This window comes from Phycodurus eques, chromosome 11 (genome assembly GCF_024500275.1).
Source record: "Phycodurus eques isolate BA_2022a chromosome 11, UOR_Pequ_1.1, whole genome shotgun sequence".
In the NCBI taxonomy this organism is placed as follows: Eukaryota; Metazoa; Chordata; class Actinopteri; order Syngnathiformes; family Syngnathidae; genus Phycodurus; species Phycodurus eques.
In genome coordinates, this window is record NC_084535.1 from 9,709,591 (window position 1) to 9,727,758 (window position 18,168).

The 18,168-nt window shown below is 37.7% G+C and overlaps 1 protein-coding gene across 1 annotated transcript; it reads right to left on the reverse strand.

Annotated features, from left to right (window-relative positions):
* Nucleotides 1–4,859: 4,859 nt before the first annotated feature.
* On the reverse strand, nucleotides 4,860–16,503 carry perp (p53 apoptosis effector related to pmp22). The gene is made up of 3 exons (XM_061690434.1): nucleotides 16,196–16,503; nucleotides 9,830–9,970; nucleotides 4,860–6,481 (listed from the first exon to the last, which is right to left on the reverse strand). The coding sequence occupies exons 1-3, from the start codon at nucleotides 16,398–16,400 to the stop codon at nucleotides 6,270–6,272; spliced, it is 558 nt and encodes a 185-aa protein (XP_061546418.1). The 5' UTR covers nucleotides 16,401–16,503; the 3' UTR covers nucleotides 4,860–6,269.
* Nucleotides 16,504–18,168: the final 1,665 nt, after the last annotated feature.

Here is an 18,168-nt window from a genome sequence, read left to right on the forward strand (position 1 = left end):
AAGTCACCCCTCCCCGTCCCTCCCTCACCCCTGAGGGCTGTTATGCTGGATGCCGCCAGGGGGAGCTCGTGGGTGGAGCTGTCTTGACAGTGCACTAAAATAACGAAATACTCCCACTGGGCTACTGACTTAGCAGGTCAAAAAAGATGTGCGCACACTAATGGAATAATACTGATAAACTGGTACTATTTTGTCTGTGTGGGGATTTTCTCTTCTGTTTGAAGAGCTTGTAAAAACACGTTCAATAGATCTCGTGCTCTGTTTAATCCATTTGAATTGAATTTTAATTGAATCATTATTTAAGTACAGTTTTGTTATTTTCCCTTAATTTGAGTCATGACGGTGGTATGTGATTCAAAAAGCTTGAGAACCTCCGCTAAATTGTCAAACAGGTGGCCCGAGGGCCTGATCCGGCCCGCCACATCATTTTATGTGGCCCGCGAAAGCAAATCAAAATTGCTCAGTGTGTTCTGATGTAATGCCATTGAGATATTTGCAAGCATTTTTTTGTTACCGATCCTCCTTTGAAAAGAAATGTAATAGTTGAAAAACATGTTTTTATAGGCTTCTGATTTCAAAACTAGCTATTCATCGATGTGTTGTGTATACAGCATGTCATTACAGTATATGAGGTAATCTTTCATTTATATGGGTTCACAGTTGTAGCGGCCCTCCGAGGGAAGCCATATCTACGATGTGGCCCGTGACAAAAATGAGTTTGACACCCCTGTATGTCGACAATAAAAAGGAAAGGAAAATCATGATCACATCACGATTTAATTCTGCAATCCACCCATTGTGCTGCTCCTGGTGTGCCCGATTTGGTCATCAGGAGGCAGTATAATACAGTAATTCAGATACAAATGAAGAAGAACAATAATTCTTCATCTACTACAACTACTGTAAGTGACTCCGTAAGATGCTGATATTAGTCTCTTTTTAAATAGAGGATAAAGAATATATGCCTGTGAGTATTGCTATATTATTTGTGTATGTGGCACGTTTTTCATGAACACTTCGGCCTATTACGGTACTCTATTTTAATCTCGGTCATTTTGTTGGACGCCTGGATTATTTTTCTTTTCCTCTTTTTGACTATCGTTCGACTGTACAGTATGGTGGATACTTGAAGCTCAGTATTTTTTAAGATGAAAAAAAAGATGATCTCGTGTTCTGACAGCGTGGGCGATCCCCCTGGCCCAGTGACTTTTTGACCCACTTTTTTTCCACTGGGCATCTTCCTCTGGTCCTGGTATGAGGTGTCGGGGCCACACAGGGGGAACCCTCAGGACAACTTTGAACTGGAAAGCACCTTGAAGGTGGATCGAAACCAACACCTACTAAAATAAAAATTTTAAAATCACTTGACACAGTTTTTTTTTGTGCGTCTAGGGATGACATCATCATCTTTATCACAAGGTTGACTTACATCCATGACATACAAGCCCTCTAGTAACAGAAGTAGAAAACACTGTTAGAAGTTCAGCTCTGTTCAGTGGATGAAGGCTTTAATGGAAGTTACAAAATAAAAGTCATAATAAAATGAAACAAAATATGAATTAGAATGACAATGAACACATAGATATAATGAAAACATTTTAAAAAATGAAGAAAAAGCAAAATACGATGAAAATAAAATAAAAATAAAAAAATGCAGGCTAAGATATTAATAATAATAAAATACAACTAAACCATAACAAAAAATAAATAAAAGAACATATAAAATACATTTAAAAGATAGAATGATACAAATAAAAAAAATATTCATTTATCTTACGTTCCTCTTATCCTCACTAGGGCAGGGCACATATAAACAAACAACCATTTGCACCCACATTCACACCTAAGGGCAATTTAGAGGCCTCAATTAACCTACCCTGCATGTTTTTTTGGAATGTGGGAGGAAACCGGAGTACCTGGAGAAAACCCACGCAGGCACGGGGAGAACATGCAAATTCCACACAGGCGGGGCCGGGATTTGAACCCCGGCCCTCAGAACTGTAAGGCAGACGTGCTACCCAGTCGGGCACAAGTTATAATATATTATCCATCCATCCATCCATCTTCTGAGCCGCCCATCCTCACAAGGGTCGCGGGATTGCTGGAGCCCATCCCAGCCATCATCGTTTTCTCCGGTATCCTCCTACATCCCAAAAACATACGTGGTACGTTAATTGAAGACTCTAAATTGCCCGTAGGTGTGAATGTGAGTGCGAATGGTTGTTTGTTTCTATGTGCCCTGCGATTTGCTGGCGACCAGTTAAGGGTGTCTCGCCCGAAGATAGCTGGGATAGGCCCCAGTATTGCTTTTAAAGTCTAATGACTTTAAAAGCAACTCTACAACAAAACAAGCCTGCTCTCTAGTGGCAGTAGTAAAACCCGCTGCTACGTTCTGAGCTACGGTAGCCTGTGACTACATTCAAATGGCATCTCCAAAATAAAAATGTGAAACATTAATAAAATAGAATTTCAAAGAATTATCACAAAACCACATTCAAAAGAATAAAAAAAAGGACAAAACAAAAAAAGAAACAAAAAGTAAAATGAAACCATAACCAACCCACAATAAATACAAGTACAAAATAAAATGACATAAATTAAATGATAATTAAATACATATTACAATTTAAACATAAAAACATAATAGCAGACCATTATTAGATTGTCAATCTTTGACATAAACACTCATTTGTTTAACAGATGATTCCTACTGTAAAATACTTGTACAACGCCCATTTGCTATACAATCAGCAATCACAGGTCTGACAGTGCCCATCAAGAGTGAGCATCATTATATTCGTAAAGGCAGACGTTGAATGCAACTCATGAGATTTGATTTGCATTGCGTGCAACACATGCTACCAGCCATCAGATGGCGTAGTTTCACTTTGTAAAAACAGGACTCATCATTCCTGTTGTATGGGAAGGAATTCTACCGTTGTTCCTTCCATTATGCTCAAAGTGTAAGTGAACCCCCAGTATCACACTACGACGAAAAATCCGCATTATAGATATTTATAACCATGTAAAATTCGCTTTTTTTTGGTTTCAGTGTTAAACACATTGTAGACATATTCGAATCTAAGCGTTGATTTGCTATTAACTGTTGATGGTTGCAGCAGCCTCCTGTTTAAATTGCTTTCCATTTTCAAGTCAACACCTGCTTTCCTAAAAACCTTTTGTTTCACTTTCTCCCGCCCGCCATTATCGAACGCAATAGTCATTCCGCCTCTGTAACTGTCAGCACACGCACACACACACTACACAAATTGGAGTGGTAGCAAAAGTCAGATTCCACACAGAGGCCCGTCCCAGGGTGGGGCCCAGTGGGTCTGAGTCACGGACTGCTTATCACCACGGCTGTGTGTGTCTGTGTGTGCGCTGACAAGTCGAGGACAAAGTTCAGCGGCCTGTTTTGCACACAGTACATTTTGACTGCCAGTAGTGGTGGGATGTTTAGCACTTAGCTTAGCATTCCTGTCAGAGCCTCCTTTATCTCACCGGCAACATAAACAGGACGATAATGAAGCACTGGGATTTTGTCATGTTGTCTGCCAGGGTTTTATGGGTTTGATTTTGATGGCAGATGTTACCATGTGCCTATCAGGGGAGGCTTTTATTTGTATAAAAGCATTTGATAATAATACAGGGGAACTTGCATGTTGTTGACATTTTAAAAGGGATTTGTTCACAAAGAGATTTATAGCATCTCATTACATTTAAAAACAAGTCTAAATAATAACTCCAAATCCTCTTCTGTTGAATTTTATCATTTTATTTTTTTACTATCAATTTACTGTTTAAAAAATGAAATTCAATCTCCATACTATTTTGTTGTTTTGGATTTTTTTCTTCTTTTGAATATTTTAAATGTTTTTTGCAACATTTTTATCTCACTCTCTCTTTCAATTTTTAATTGTCTTTTTTATTTTTTTTGGAAAAATGTCAACTGGCTTAATTTTTCATCTACTTGTTTTCTTTGAAGATTTTTAAAAATGTTTGATGGAATGTGTTATGTCTTCCTTGCTTTCATTTCTGTTTTTTTTTAATTTCATTTTAATTTTTCTAATTTTTGTAACAATTTCAATATGCTTTTTTTTGCTTTAGTTATTCTTTTGAAGTCTTTAAAATGTCTCATTTTTAAGTCACCCTTTCATTTGACATTTCTTTTTGTTGTTATTCTTTTTTATTTCAATTTCAGTCTTCAGTCAATCTCAGTCTCTTAATAAATGTATTTGATTTAATTTGTTTCATTTTTGTGTTTTTAATTTTCTTTTTTGTATTTATTACATCCATTTTAACTTTGGTTGTTCTTTGACTTTTGGAAACATTTTATTTTAGTTTATTCATTTTATGACATCCTATTCTTTTCTGCTTAAACAAAAAAAATCTGTGTTGTTTGGGCCATATTTTTCCCCTCAAACTTTTATTTGAACTCCAAAATCTTCCAACTTTTGGGGACTTGGACGTGTGTTTTTTGTTCATAAACAGCCGTTTTTCTAATTGTATTAAATCACAAACCTGCATTAAATACAAATAAAGCATTAAAATAATGTATTACAACAAAAGCACAGTATTATAATAAACAATATATTTTATATGATAAACGTTTCGTTTTGGGTTCTGTTAAAGTATGAATAAATCACAGTCACTGTCTTCCTCTGGAAGACTCCATGTCGCAGACAGCCGCACTTTCTCTTCCAACTTCTCTCGGTGAACGTCAGCTTTACAGTTGCACATGTTGCAGCAAAGATGTCTACCGTGACACACGGCGGTATTCGTCATTGTGACGGTAATTACAGTCAGCTAGAGGAGTCTATTTGAGGCGTGGCATTTTATTCACTGGAGAAACACGTTGCTTTTGTCAAAACAAAACTGTTTATTGGATAAAAATACCAACTACAAAAAAGAGATTCAGTTCACACTAAAGCAGGAAAAATAATAAGCAAATGGTTATTGAAAACACACCCACAGGAAGGCTTGACAGAGCGTTAATACAGTCGTAGTACAGTAGTCCTTTTTCACCTGCCCATCAACACACATGCAGCCTGCTATAATCAATCCCTGTATTCAAATATTTATCATATACTGTAGTCTTTTTTTATTTAGCCTGTCAGTTATGATTCACACAGTAGTTATTTCTACGAGTTGCCGGCTAGAATAGGCTCTGTTTTTTTTTTACTCTCATAATACATCAAACAAGGAGGTCTAGTACAGTGTTTTGAAGCAAAAATCTGACATTGGAGCAGCTAAGGCACATCAGATGAAGGATTTTGGTGTTTTCCATACAGAATAATGTTAGGTCCCTCTTTGACTCGTTAAAACCCAAACATACAAATAATTAATTAAAAAAAAAACAAAAAAAACACATTTGGGGTACACACCCTCTAAACCAACAAAAAATGTTAATATCACAATCAAGGCAGCACACAGATTATGACATCTTTTAAAAATCCTAATTTCCCTAAAAGATGAAATATTACCAAATATTGAATATTTTACCGCAATTACATCACACAGCGTAAAATGCAAAGTGAAGTTAATCCTCCCGGTGCCTCTTTGGGATAAATAATGAATACAAATAAAGAATGCGTAGGCAAAAGAAGTACAAATGAACACTGAAAATACCAAGAAAAGAAGTGCAAAGATGACATTTAACCACATTTTGTATGCACTGTGACACAAGAAGCGAGCAAGTGACAATTACAATGTGTGAAATTCCCAGTGGGGAACGTATTAGGGGCCATACAAAACGAACAAACTCCAAATCATTTGCTGCAGATTACTCGCGCCGGATCAATCGCTCCAAAAACAATCGCGCCGGATCATTTGGTCTGGAACATTTGCTGCGAATCAATCTCAACGGATCAGTTTTATTCCGTTTATGGTTAGAATTTCATGGTGGGCTAGCTCAATTGCTCCGGATCAATTGCTCTGGATTAAATCCCCTTGGATATAATACTCCAGATCAAGGTCTTCAGAAAAAAGCGCTGGATCAATCAGGAAAAATTGCTCCATATCAATTGTTCCAGATCAAACACTCCGGAACAATCGCTATGATCATTCGCCATGACGCGTAGGCACTTTGGTGATGTTTTGTATGTAGAAGCTGTGAGGGATAAACTGGTTACTACGGACGATGCTGATGCAACCTCCATCTTTTATTGGCGATTCTGATGCGACCTCCATCTTGAATTGGGGTGGAAGTGTACAAGTGTTCCAAAATGGAGGAGGACATGCTGCTGGTGGTGGTCGGGGTAGGAGGGGCTTTAGGCAGACGTGTAGAGGTACTGAGTCTTGGCCAGGCCGGTAAGCTCGTCCTCATAGCGCGGCAGGCAGCAGAAGAGCACAGCGCAGCCGATGCACAGCAGGGTGGCGCCCCAGGCGAAGCCGTAGGCCCACGTGTAGTAGTAGTGGCCCTCGAAGATCTGCTCGTTGAACTTGACCGGGTAGATGATAAGGGCGATCACCTGCAGCACCACTGCACACAGGAAATTGAACATTCCTTGTAGTATTTGTGCAAACAGTCAGCTATTTACAGGGTGTCTACAGTATTGTTTGGCAAGACCTTTATTATCTTATGCTAGCAATATACGGTGGGAGAAATTATCATTTGATCCTCTGCTGAACTTTCAAGTTTGCTCAAAAATGTCAGCCGTTTTCAGAAAAGACAGCCTCCTGAGTGCCAGCCGATTTTGACCGATCTTTCAAGGCTTACAGAATACTGTGTTCTATGATTATACACATACGAAATCTACCAAATTAAAGTATGAACTTTCAGCAGGAAAAAAAATGCGAGATCCTACCCTTTTTGTTCTTTAGTTAAGTACGTTTTAAATGTTTTGGTTGAGTCTCAGAATATGGATATAATTATCTTTTTGTGAAAAGCAGCATTTATGCAACAGTAACTTCGGCGCGTGTACAGAACTGTGAGGCAGATGTGCTAACCAGTCGTCCACCGTGCCGCCTGCCTTATTTATATATTAACAATTATATTAAATCCATCAATCCATTTCCAATAGCCCCCATAATAGGGGTCGCTATCGGGTGTTGTGGAGTCTATCATAGCTGAACTTTATGGGAGAGGCGGGGGACACTCGAGAATGGCCGCCGGCCAATCGTCGGGCACAAACTGAATAGAGAAACATCCATTCACACTGGCATTCACACCTATGAGCCGTGCCAAGATTCAAATCCTCAGCGTCCAAACTGTGAGGCTAACCACTGTTCGCCGATCTTAAAAAAATGTTTTCTCAACACTTCCATGATCTCAAATTGATTTATTCTAGCTTTAGTGTGACAAGTGTTGGTCGAGGACATATGACAGCGGTGCTAACAAGAGTCTGAGGAAAATACTGTCACACCAGCGTGAGACACTTTTGTACCAAAATACTCGACATCAGCAACTCGGTGGTGAGTCACTGTTAAGCAATCACATCCGCGTTCGTGGGCCGCCTGTTGCGTCTTCTCGAGAAAAAGGCGTGACACCAATGAATGCCGGGGTTTTGATGTGAGAAAAACATTCAGAAAAATTATCATTTGAGGAACTAAGGAGTTTTAAAATGGCAGGAGGGAACTACACACACTTGTTTTTTTGTGTTCCCTTCCAGAATAGACATGCATACCACTAATGAACTTGCCAGTCCGATAAGTAAAGCAACACCTCCCGTTACAAACAACTGACTTGCACTTTCGGAAAAAGAAAATATCTAAGATTTGACATATTATTAAACTGTACTTGTCTGTATTGTTTTTCCTCAGAAAAAAAAAAAACTATTAGTGTTGCACTTTCCGAAAAATAAATGATTAAGTTGTTTTATTTTGGTAAATTGCACTTGTCTGCATCATTCATTTCCTAATAATAAGAAAAACTATTGGTATTGCAGTTTCTTAAAAAGAAAAGATTGAAGATGATATACAAAAATAGCACTTTTCTGCACTGTTTACTACCTAAAATGATGACAACCTTTCAGTGTTACACTTTTCTAAAAAATTGTACAGTCTTTGTTACATATCATTAAATTGCACTTGTCTGCATTGTTTTTTCCTCCCCGAAATGAAGAAAAACTATTGATGTGGCGTGGTTAAAAAGAAATGATCTAAGCTGTCATGGATGTGTTTTTCATTTTATTGTACATATAATTGTTTATTTGTTTTTATTTGTTCCTTTACTTTATGTGAGCTCAAATGTCAACTGTCACTGATTTTTGGCATACTTTTACACCCCTCCTCCATACACAAAAGATACGCGTGGCGCCATGTGAGGTGAAAGCTCTTGCAAACATTCCACCAATGGCGGTACACCCTACTCTGAGGCCAAGCCCGCCCTCGCTCTCTCTTCCTCATACGTTATCATGTTGCTCAGCCCTTTTTCTTTGAGACTGGATTCCTCCCACCCAGTTACAGAAAGCGTCAACATTTACTGCTCTCTTCTTTCACTCCTCTGTGTGACCTTTTGTTCCACAGCACTCCCACAGCGAAAGCCCAACTTGACCGAACACTCATCAAAACCTTTTGCAAAGCGTTCACAAAGGGGAAAATACACGTGTAAATAATCCTCACGGCCATGTATAAAACAGCAGTGCTTTGTAGGCTTTGCTGTCTACTAAAGACAATGCCCTGGTTCCTTCGGTAACACCACACAGCGTGGAAATGTGTCAGAAGGGGCACTTTTTACAGTAAAGTGCTGTTCCTAAGGTGATGTGGCCCTAAAAACTAACAACACCATCCTTAACTCTTTCTTCCCCCAAACAACTGCACCCTTAAGAACAGTGAACATATTCGCTTCCATGCGGTAAAGGTTTGTCAGTCACTGGTGTTCAGAATCAGAATCGGAATCATCTTTATTTGCCAAGTATGTCCAAAAAAACGGTAGTTGGAGCCGCTCTAGTACCACAACAGACTTTTGAGACATAAAGACATTGACAAAATTGTTATTTTTATTTTTGTCCAAATACCGCAAAACAAGTATGGACATTTGAATTTCTATAACATTCCTTTTTATGTTTTTATTTACTTTTTTATTTATTTAAATTAGGTTCTAACAAATATAATGCTGCCTGGTAGACAAAGATTCGTGATAATTGTGCTACAAAATACAGATTAAACAAACATTTGATACAGCAAGATTTAGTAATCATTACATTTTTTTTTTTACATTTGTACAAATTAAGGCCAAAGATAAAACACCTGTTTTCCAATGTCTGTTTTAAATGATTTCCTTTTTTCATTTTAGGTCAGTTTTATTTAGCATGTACCACCTGTGCGCTAAACAATAGAATTTATTCTTTTTGCAACAAAATACAGATTTGTATTTGCTAGTCATTAAATTCGGTATTCTCTAGTGTCGTCATTACATTTTAAAAGAGCATCCCTGACGCTGTCTAATTTAAAGCACTTACTTTTTTAAATTAATATAATTAAAAAATATATATACTGCATGTATGTTTTTCTTTATTATTGTTTTGTTTTGTTTCTATTTAACTCTTAATTTATCAATTGAAAAGTAAATCTAAACATTTGGAGATACATTTATTTTTAATACATCGAACCCCCGTTTATTGTTGCGTATACATTCCAGAACCACTCACAATAGGTCAATATCGGCGATAAAGAGACCACATAATTTTTTTTTTTTTAAATACTTCTACCCCTACCACCTGCTTTCAACGCATTTAAACATATTAATACAAACCTTTTAGACATATTGTAAATGTAGTTGAACACAATAAAGCATAACATGTATCGAAAATACTGTTCAACTCAGTTATTCATGTTTTTATGCTCTCCTTTGTGTGTGTGTGTGTGTGTGTGTGTGTGCGTTTCTTACCGACAACAATAAGCATCATTCCGATGAAGGGCAGCAGCGTGACGTTGAGCGAGCAGCACAGAGCCACGCAGGAGAGGATGAAGGCGCCGATGAGGATGAGGAGGCCGAGGATCATCAGGGCGGCCACCGCCTGCGCCCATGCTGCATGTACAACAAACATAAACTTTTGAGAAAAATAAATATCATCTCCATGTCACTCCATGTCAATGTATACTGAACTGGCCATAACGTTAGGTACACCCGCAATATTGGTAGTGAGTGGAGATCAAATGATTATGATGATGATTTATGGTCCATGCTGATATGAAGCAAGGCCTGCCACTCCCCACAACAGCACGCTCACCTTCTGCGGCGCCACGTCACGTCCTCCAGATGGAACCCTTATAGAATATAAGGACACACGAGTCTCCTTGCATGCTTTTAAGGAGCTCGTGTGACAGTATTACAGGATAATACGAAATGATATCATACTGTGCATACACTTTAAGCACAAAGAAATACATACATTTTCAAAAAAAACAAAGTACCATGTAGAAAACTATGATTTATGGCATACGTTTTGAACTTCTTTTTAACTATTTTAATATGTTGGTTTTCTTTAAGTCAAATTATTATTATTTTCATTATTTGTATTCTATGTTTTAAATTGTTATTATCATCAAATAGAACTTACACATTTAGATTTTACTTTTCAATTACTTTACGATCAAATTAATTGTACAGTATACACTGTAGATCTTTTTTTTCACAATTATCGTATTGTTAGCTAATAGAATGTACACATTTACATTTTTTTTTACAGTTACTGTATTATTGCAAAATAGAATGTACACATGAAAAACACCTGTACAATTACTGTATTATCAAATATATTGCATGTACACTTTTTAAATTTTATTTTATTATTACCACATAAAATATGTAAACATTTAATTTTATTTAAATTATCTTATGATCAAATAGCTATACTATTTTCAGACAATTATTTTATAAATCATTAAAAATAAAATATTTCACTCCAAAATATGTACACAAAAAATATTAAACGTATACAATTACTGCATTATTAGCAAATATATTTCCACAATTCCACATTTTATTTGATAATTCCACAACAATCTATTTGATCATACATTTTAAAAAATTCTTAAAATGTATTATCAAATAAAATGTGTAAAAAAGTAGTATTTTTAAAATTTTGTTGTGATATAAAATGTTTACATTTATTTATTTTATTATCAAAGAGAATATGTACAGATTTTATTAATTTTTGTATTAAGAAATGCAATATATAGATATTTTAAATACATTTAGGAATGTTTTCGCTTTTAATATTATTTAAATATTTTATAAGCGACATAATTAACTAAATAAATAGTAAAGATGCAAGAAATTAAATTATTTAAATGTTTTTTTTTTTAAATGCTTCCTAATTAAACTCAAAAACAAGTTTTGGCATTTAGGTTTTTCTAATAGGTCTGTTTCCATATCACAGACAGCCTCCTAAATATACACTTACTTATTCAGAAATACATTTTGCCATCTAACAAGCACACTTTCCAGTCTGATCACTGTTTGTCATGTAGGAAAGACATGAATTTAAAGCTCTTTAAAGTCACTTTTCAAAACATTCAAGCTTGATATTCAAATACGTGCCTTGTTTCCACAAATCTATTAGAAGGTGGAAAAAAGTATGTTTTCAGTGTGGAAGCAAGTTGCTTTGAGGCCAAGCCTTACGTTCCACCCACTTTGTTGTTACTGCAAGGATCAGCCAACGCCTTCAATTATTCATACCCGTGTGTGTGCGTGTGTTTTACCAGCGGCCGAGCTACCTGGCCTGAGGCATGGCACACGTACACATACACACACCAGACGTGTTGGACAGGTTGATTCTTCTCACTCCTCAATAATCCTGTTTGGTTGAAAATCAGCAAAAAAAAAAATTCTCCTAATCTTGATCTAAGTTTTTTATATTCTCATTTGCATTACATCCTGATTAGCAATGGAAAATACTTCACCACCTATTCAGATTACATTGAAAGCCAGACAGTGACCGTGATTAAAGATGTATGATTTAAGCAATGGTCTAACTCGCTTACTGCATTAGGATTCAGACAAATTAGCTTCATTTAAGTATGCAAGCTTCATGGAACAATTGGTTCCAGGACGTTTTACCCAATTCATTTCCCCAGAAGTAGTAATTTATCTATTCCTAGACATAGTTTCACCATCATAACATGTTTAACTGACATACAGGTAGTATAGCTGAAATGTTAAGTTTAAAAACGCATGACAAGCCTCGGTTTTGAATACTTTTTTTTAGTTCTGTCATTGGCGATCCCATTTTTCTTCTTCATCTTACATTCTGGGATAGTCTTGGGGAATGTTACCTCCATACAAAAAAAGATCAAGAAATACGACATACAGTATGTGGTAGATGAATTATCTTATCTTTTTTTTCATCATAATTTACAGAGTGGAACTGCGGAATTAGCAAAAACAATGAGACGTGCAAGACCAATCAACCAAGTGTTTGGATTTCAATGGCCCCCGACTGCACATTGGCTGCTCATTGGTCATTCGCCGAAGATTCAGAAGTGAGTGACAGAACGCTTCAACAGTTCCGTTTCCGCTCCCGGACGACTCGCTCACCTCACAGCGGCCAAGCTAAAAGAACGAATCACTCCATAAACTGATTCGGTTCAGTTCGTTCACTAAAAAGATTCGTTCTTCTGAACAAAACGTTCGCAAACGTAACAGCACTAAAGCGCAAGTCGAATTCAGACTGTTAGAGTTCTGAATATGTATAATCAAAGAGACAATAATCTTAGCTTTTTTATATCCTATTTTACACGGTAGCACTCAAAAACAATTATATCCAGGAAACTGTTGCACATTTTGTTCAGATTTTTTCAAATATATTTCCCCCCCCTACGATCAACATTGTAAATACATAGTTTTAACATTGTTATTTGTCATGTAAGTGCACAAAGACATTACATAAGTAACAAGTTGTTAACAGTTAAAGGTAAAAATGTTAAAACGGTAATGAACCTTTTCGCAATAAGTTTTATATTAGTAATTCTTGTCAATACCATTTTCCTCTTTGGCATATTATCACTGATTCCGTTGCGAAAGAACACGCACAAAACAAAGTGAAAGAGAAAAGCTAATTTAGCATTGCTTTGTTGAGCTGTACTATTTTCACTTGGTTTCTGGATGTTTTTTTGGGTTTTGAGCCACATTTTCCTTAGAGTTATAAGTCATCGTTAGACATTGTTCCACCGCCATACTGCTTAAGGAGGGGGGTCCAAACAACCCAACTGGAAAGGGACTATGCCTGCCACGTTCGCCTCCGCGCCTCACCGGGACGTCAGGAGGAATATTCACGGCTGAACAACCACACCGGCGCTGATCTGGGAAGTACAGGACAAAAGTGTCCTCTGTTGTGTGGCACTGTTGTCATGGTGGTGGGTGCAGAGGAGTGGAACAATGAAGGGGAAGTCTCTAAAACATTCTTTAAGGAAACCACTGGGGACATGATAAATTTGGAATGCACCCAGGAATCAAAAACCTGACCGTTTTTGACCCTGAATCAACAGCAACGCATGACAAATTCCCAAAATACGGCAGCCATTTGCTTTGCTCCCTGGGACAACATCCATTTTAGTACGGTTCTAGACTGCCGCTTCTGTGTGATCACTCTTAAAACGGTCACAAACTGCAAATTAGTGCAAATTTTGTCAATTTACCAACTGGTTACACTCAAGCTTAGCTTATGTTGAGGCATCAAATCAAGTTATGTTTCAGGCACATGCTTGTCAAAATAATGTTATTTTCCAAAAGCGAGTCCCACCTGGAATGCACGTTAAATATTTACAGTACAGGGGTCCTTATTTTACGACGTTTCGATCCTGCAGCAACGACATAACTCGAATTTGCACGTAAATCGGAATGCACCGTAGTCATCGCTAACCTATGCTAACACAGGAGTAGTCATAATTGCAGTAAATATTTGTATGAAAAACACCTTGTTCAGGAATATAAAACAATGAATATTGAACAATCAAACGAAAAACAGGAAGTACTGCGTTAACTGAGCGTGCCTTCTTGTGCCACATGACCATGTATTTAAAATAGTATGCTGTATGCTGCTCGTAACCTTGAAATGTCGTACGTTGGCATCGTCGTAAACTGAATATGATTTAAAAAATTTTTTTTTTTTTTTACCACGCGTTGATAATTACTGCATTAAGGTAAACACAGACGACAACACGTTTAGCCGAATGCAAATCACGCTCTGCCGTGTTCCCTCTCAATTACGTCTTGTCACATGTCTTTAAAAAGGTAATCAATTTTACTTTTATCTTATAATATGACGATAGGTAGTTCCACTTCAGTTTTATTGTACAGTGGCTGAAAGTTCAGCATGTCCGAATGTAACTTTGTCAAATATTAGTCGGTTAAAAACATGCTTCAAACACTCTCCTAGCCAGTTTAGCAACCAAATGCTAGTGTGGGAAGCTAACGCAGCAGGCTACTGTCCAGCTTCACTCCAGGCTCCTTTTTGTCAAACAACACAAAGAGGTGGATTCAAATGGCAGTCACAGGAAACCCAAGTCCTTTGTTCACAAAAAAAAAAATCTACAAGCAACAGAGGAAACACAGGAAGGTAGCTAGCTACCAAAAGCACTGCCCGTCTTTTTGGCTCTAAATGAGTCCACTTACTTTACTCTAACTTGTGTATACTGTATTATATGAGTTAATCATCCTGTTATGTTGCGTGTCAAATAGACCCAAGCTTAAAAAGCGTCTTTTGGTATGAAGCATGGCTTAATTACTGCAATCAACATTCACAGTGACAACGGTCCATTTCCCATATTTGCAAGTAGAGCTAAAAATAACATATAAACAATAGTTATTGTGATTTCTTGATTTCAGACCCTCTTTGATGATTAAACGTGTCAAATTGACCCAGGAACATTATTGGTGTTCCTGAGAAATGAACGGAAATGGAAGATATTTACGATTGCTAATTCTGTTAATACCCTATTAGGCAGCCATTGCTTTACTTTCCACCACTGCATTAATAATAGTGATATTGCTTCTGCATATTTCAAATGGATCTTTTCTTCTTTGATCAGACAATAAAACACACTCACCAGCCACACAACATTATATTACTTACACTGGAACTTTAAATTCAACACGGACGCTCCCATTCAACATGATCAGACACTTTATAATCATATTGGATAATATTGCAATTTGTGTTATTCCGGATCCCGATGAAACCTGGTCCTCTTTTTGGCTTTAAAAGTCCAAGACTGTAGCCTTGGTGGAGGTCTGGGTTCTAGCAACCATTTCCGTGTTTTCTCTGTTTGTGTAACTTCTGACTGTATTAATAATTGTGATATCGTAAAACTCACATGTTCATTTCATTTTCTTCTCTAATCTGACTGCAAAACACACTCAGCGGCTAGTCCACACATCATGATTTTAGTTCGTCTGAAATAATAAAAACCTTCATCTTGTTGGCTCATGATGTAATTTGTTATTCTGGCTGCGGATACAAGTTTTATCGTTTAAAATCAAAGATTGTAAGCCGTGCAGTTCCGCTGTATGAAGAACATAGTGTACATACAAGGTGAGTCAGAAAAGTTACAGGACCGGCGTCACAAAAGATAGACAAATCCAGACGACAAGTTTTCTACTTCAGAGTAATCAAACGGAGCCAGGTTGGGTGAGTAAAAAGGCTGTTCCTCTCTGCCAGGAAGTGTCAGATGCTGAGGTCATTGTGAGCAGGCGCGTTGCCGTGGTGAAGCAGCCTTGAGTGGTCCTGCCACAACTCTCGCCTCTTTTTGCTCACTTGAACGAAGCAAACCTATCTTTTTTGTAGACATGCCGGTTGATCGTCGGCCGCTCACTGATGGGGGGAAAACTCTTCGTTTGGGTTTGAAATAGATCTTTTGTGACACCAGTCCTGGTACTTTCTTGACACACCTTGTATACCTGCAGTCTCCCGCCACATGTTGTATTTATTTATTTATTTTTAATCACCTTGGTTTTTAAAATTCTAAATTGTACCCTCGGTGGAGGTCTGGGCTCAAACAGCCATTGTAGTTTCTTGTCTGTTTGCGTTGCCAGGCCGGATGTGATAAGAGAGAGGAGGGTGAGGGGAAGGGGGCGAAGGATTCCAAAGTTTACCCCCCCCCCCCCCACACACACACACACACACACACACTCATTGTCAAGTGGATTCAGGCAAGGTGTTACATTTTCCACCTTAGTGCGCATGCATCATGGCTCCAAATTGCATTTTCAGGTTTACATTGCTATTGATCGCGGTAGTTGCGTGTCACTTACGGAACTCCATGAGGGACTTGCCCTCCCACTGGTCGTTGCGTCCGTGGTACTGCTCCCACATGCTGGCGTAGTGCGTCTTGCCCTCCTCGTCCGTCACCCAGCCCGACGTGGCGGCGATCGCGATGATGTCGAAGATGATGGCGAAGAGCAGCAGCAGGGGCACGATCCACCTGCAGCGTGGGTAGGCGATCCCGCAGCGGAACATGGCGAGCGAGCTGTCGGGGAGTGAAGGGAGGAAGAGCGGTGTTGTCTGCTTGCCTGTTTGTGGTGCTGTGCGGCGCTTGGCTGAATTTTAGTGTCTTTGTGTAAGAGAGAGAGAGAGAGAGGAGGGAGGGAGGGAGAGGGGGGGGAGCCCCACCCGAGTGTGCAATGCAGTCGTCAACCTGTTTTGGGACGTACCGGGTTGGACTTTTTTTTTTTTTTAAAGAAGCCCAGCCCAGTTCAATTGAATTGGGAGTGTGTCATGCTACACTCTCACGCAAAGGCTGTCAGCCACACTGTTCGATTCCTGGGTGGCCTTGGTGTTCATGGTCGTTCAGGTGGCGACCACCTGTTCCGGGCAGCGAAAAAATACAAATCAAATACACACAAGCAACAGAAGGAGATTTGAAATGTAATGTTGTTGGGGTGACGCTGTTTCGCCGCACGATGGCGGCCAAAACGCTGCAAAAACACATCGTCGTTCAAAAGTGCCTCGGTGCTTCCCCCTGGAGGCCACGTACTGGCATTGACGGTAATTTGATTGAATACATACGAGGTCGACAATATAATTGAAATGTCAATGAATTAATCAAATCGAAATAATTAATTGAATGTTCAAAACTTAACTGTAATAATAATAATAATAATAATTCATAATAATAACAAACTGGAAAATCTTAACAACAAGATGAGGGGCACCTACCCGTTTTTTTTGTCCACTGTTGTTAGCCGAATAGCACAATTGCCTCCGCCATTTTTGCTACAACAGCAATTAAAAAAAATACCCATGTGTTTGCTAAAATTCGTGTTTGTTATTTGTGTCTGTGTAGATTCTCAGTCATCAAAGTCATGGTAATTTGAAGAGGTTGAATCGAGGAAACTGGAATGTTCTTCGTTGATGACGTTTTTTTTTTCTTGTTTTACAAAATCGTTCAAATATTATTAAGGCTGCAATGCTATTAGGCTAACGGTAGGGCTGCAGCGCAATAAATTACAACAGTAGTTGTTAAACCTTTTCCACCAAGTATAACCTTAAATATATTTGTCTCTCCAAAAAAACACCATACTGGCCAATATTAAAATACAGTAGCGTAATAAACAATAAAAACAAGGCAGAGGTTTTATTTCTAAAAAGTATATTTCATTTTAATATTATTATTGTAAGCCACTGTAACATTATGCACTGGTAGAAAATTAACAGTGCACTTAAATAGAGGGGAGTAAAAAAAAAATGTAGCCTACATTTCTTAAACAATGACTCAATTCAAAATGAATGCACATGAAAGGTAAATGAGATTTGTACCTGAATAAATGTTGGAAAACAATCCGTTCTAAAAGATTAGATGGCATTGTATTGTACTTAAAAGATGGATACAAATAAACTGTATGCAACAAATGTCTTGTAGAGGATTAAAACAAAGTTTAAATCACCATATTTTGCACAGTTTGAACCTTTCATCAGTGATTCTTTCGGGTACTACTAGTTGAAGCCTGCATACCACTACAATTTGAGAATCACTGAATTATAATCATGGATAACGTAATTTAAGTAGTTTGATTCAAAATCTCATCGATTATATAAATTAACAACTATTTCATGCCTTTTAAATGTATATAATTTTGATGATTATAGTTTATAGCGAGGAAAACCCGAAATTCACCATAAAAAAATATATTGCATGAGAAACAATTTCAATGATTTTTAATATAGGAATTAGGTTGGCCTTCTGAAAAGTATTATGTATCATGTATGAATTTCACACTTTAACTTG

What these genes read in the sequence shown, in the direction of transcription:
- perp (XM_061690434.1), bottom strand. Translation starts at nt 16,400, where the DNA reads ATGTTCCGCTGCGGGATCGCCTACCCACGCTGCAGGTGGATCGTGCCC. An exon ending in CAAGTCCCTCATGGAGTTCC is followed by an intron (nt 9,971 to 16,195) that starts GTAAGTGACACG and finishes TTGTACATGCAG; the next exon opens with CATGGGCGCAGGCGGTGGCC. An exon ending in AATGATGCTTATTGTTGTCG is followed by an intron (nt 6,482 to 9,829) that starts GTAAGAAACGCA and finishes TCCTGTGTGCAG; the next exon opens with TGGTGCTGCAGGTGATCGCC.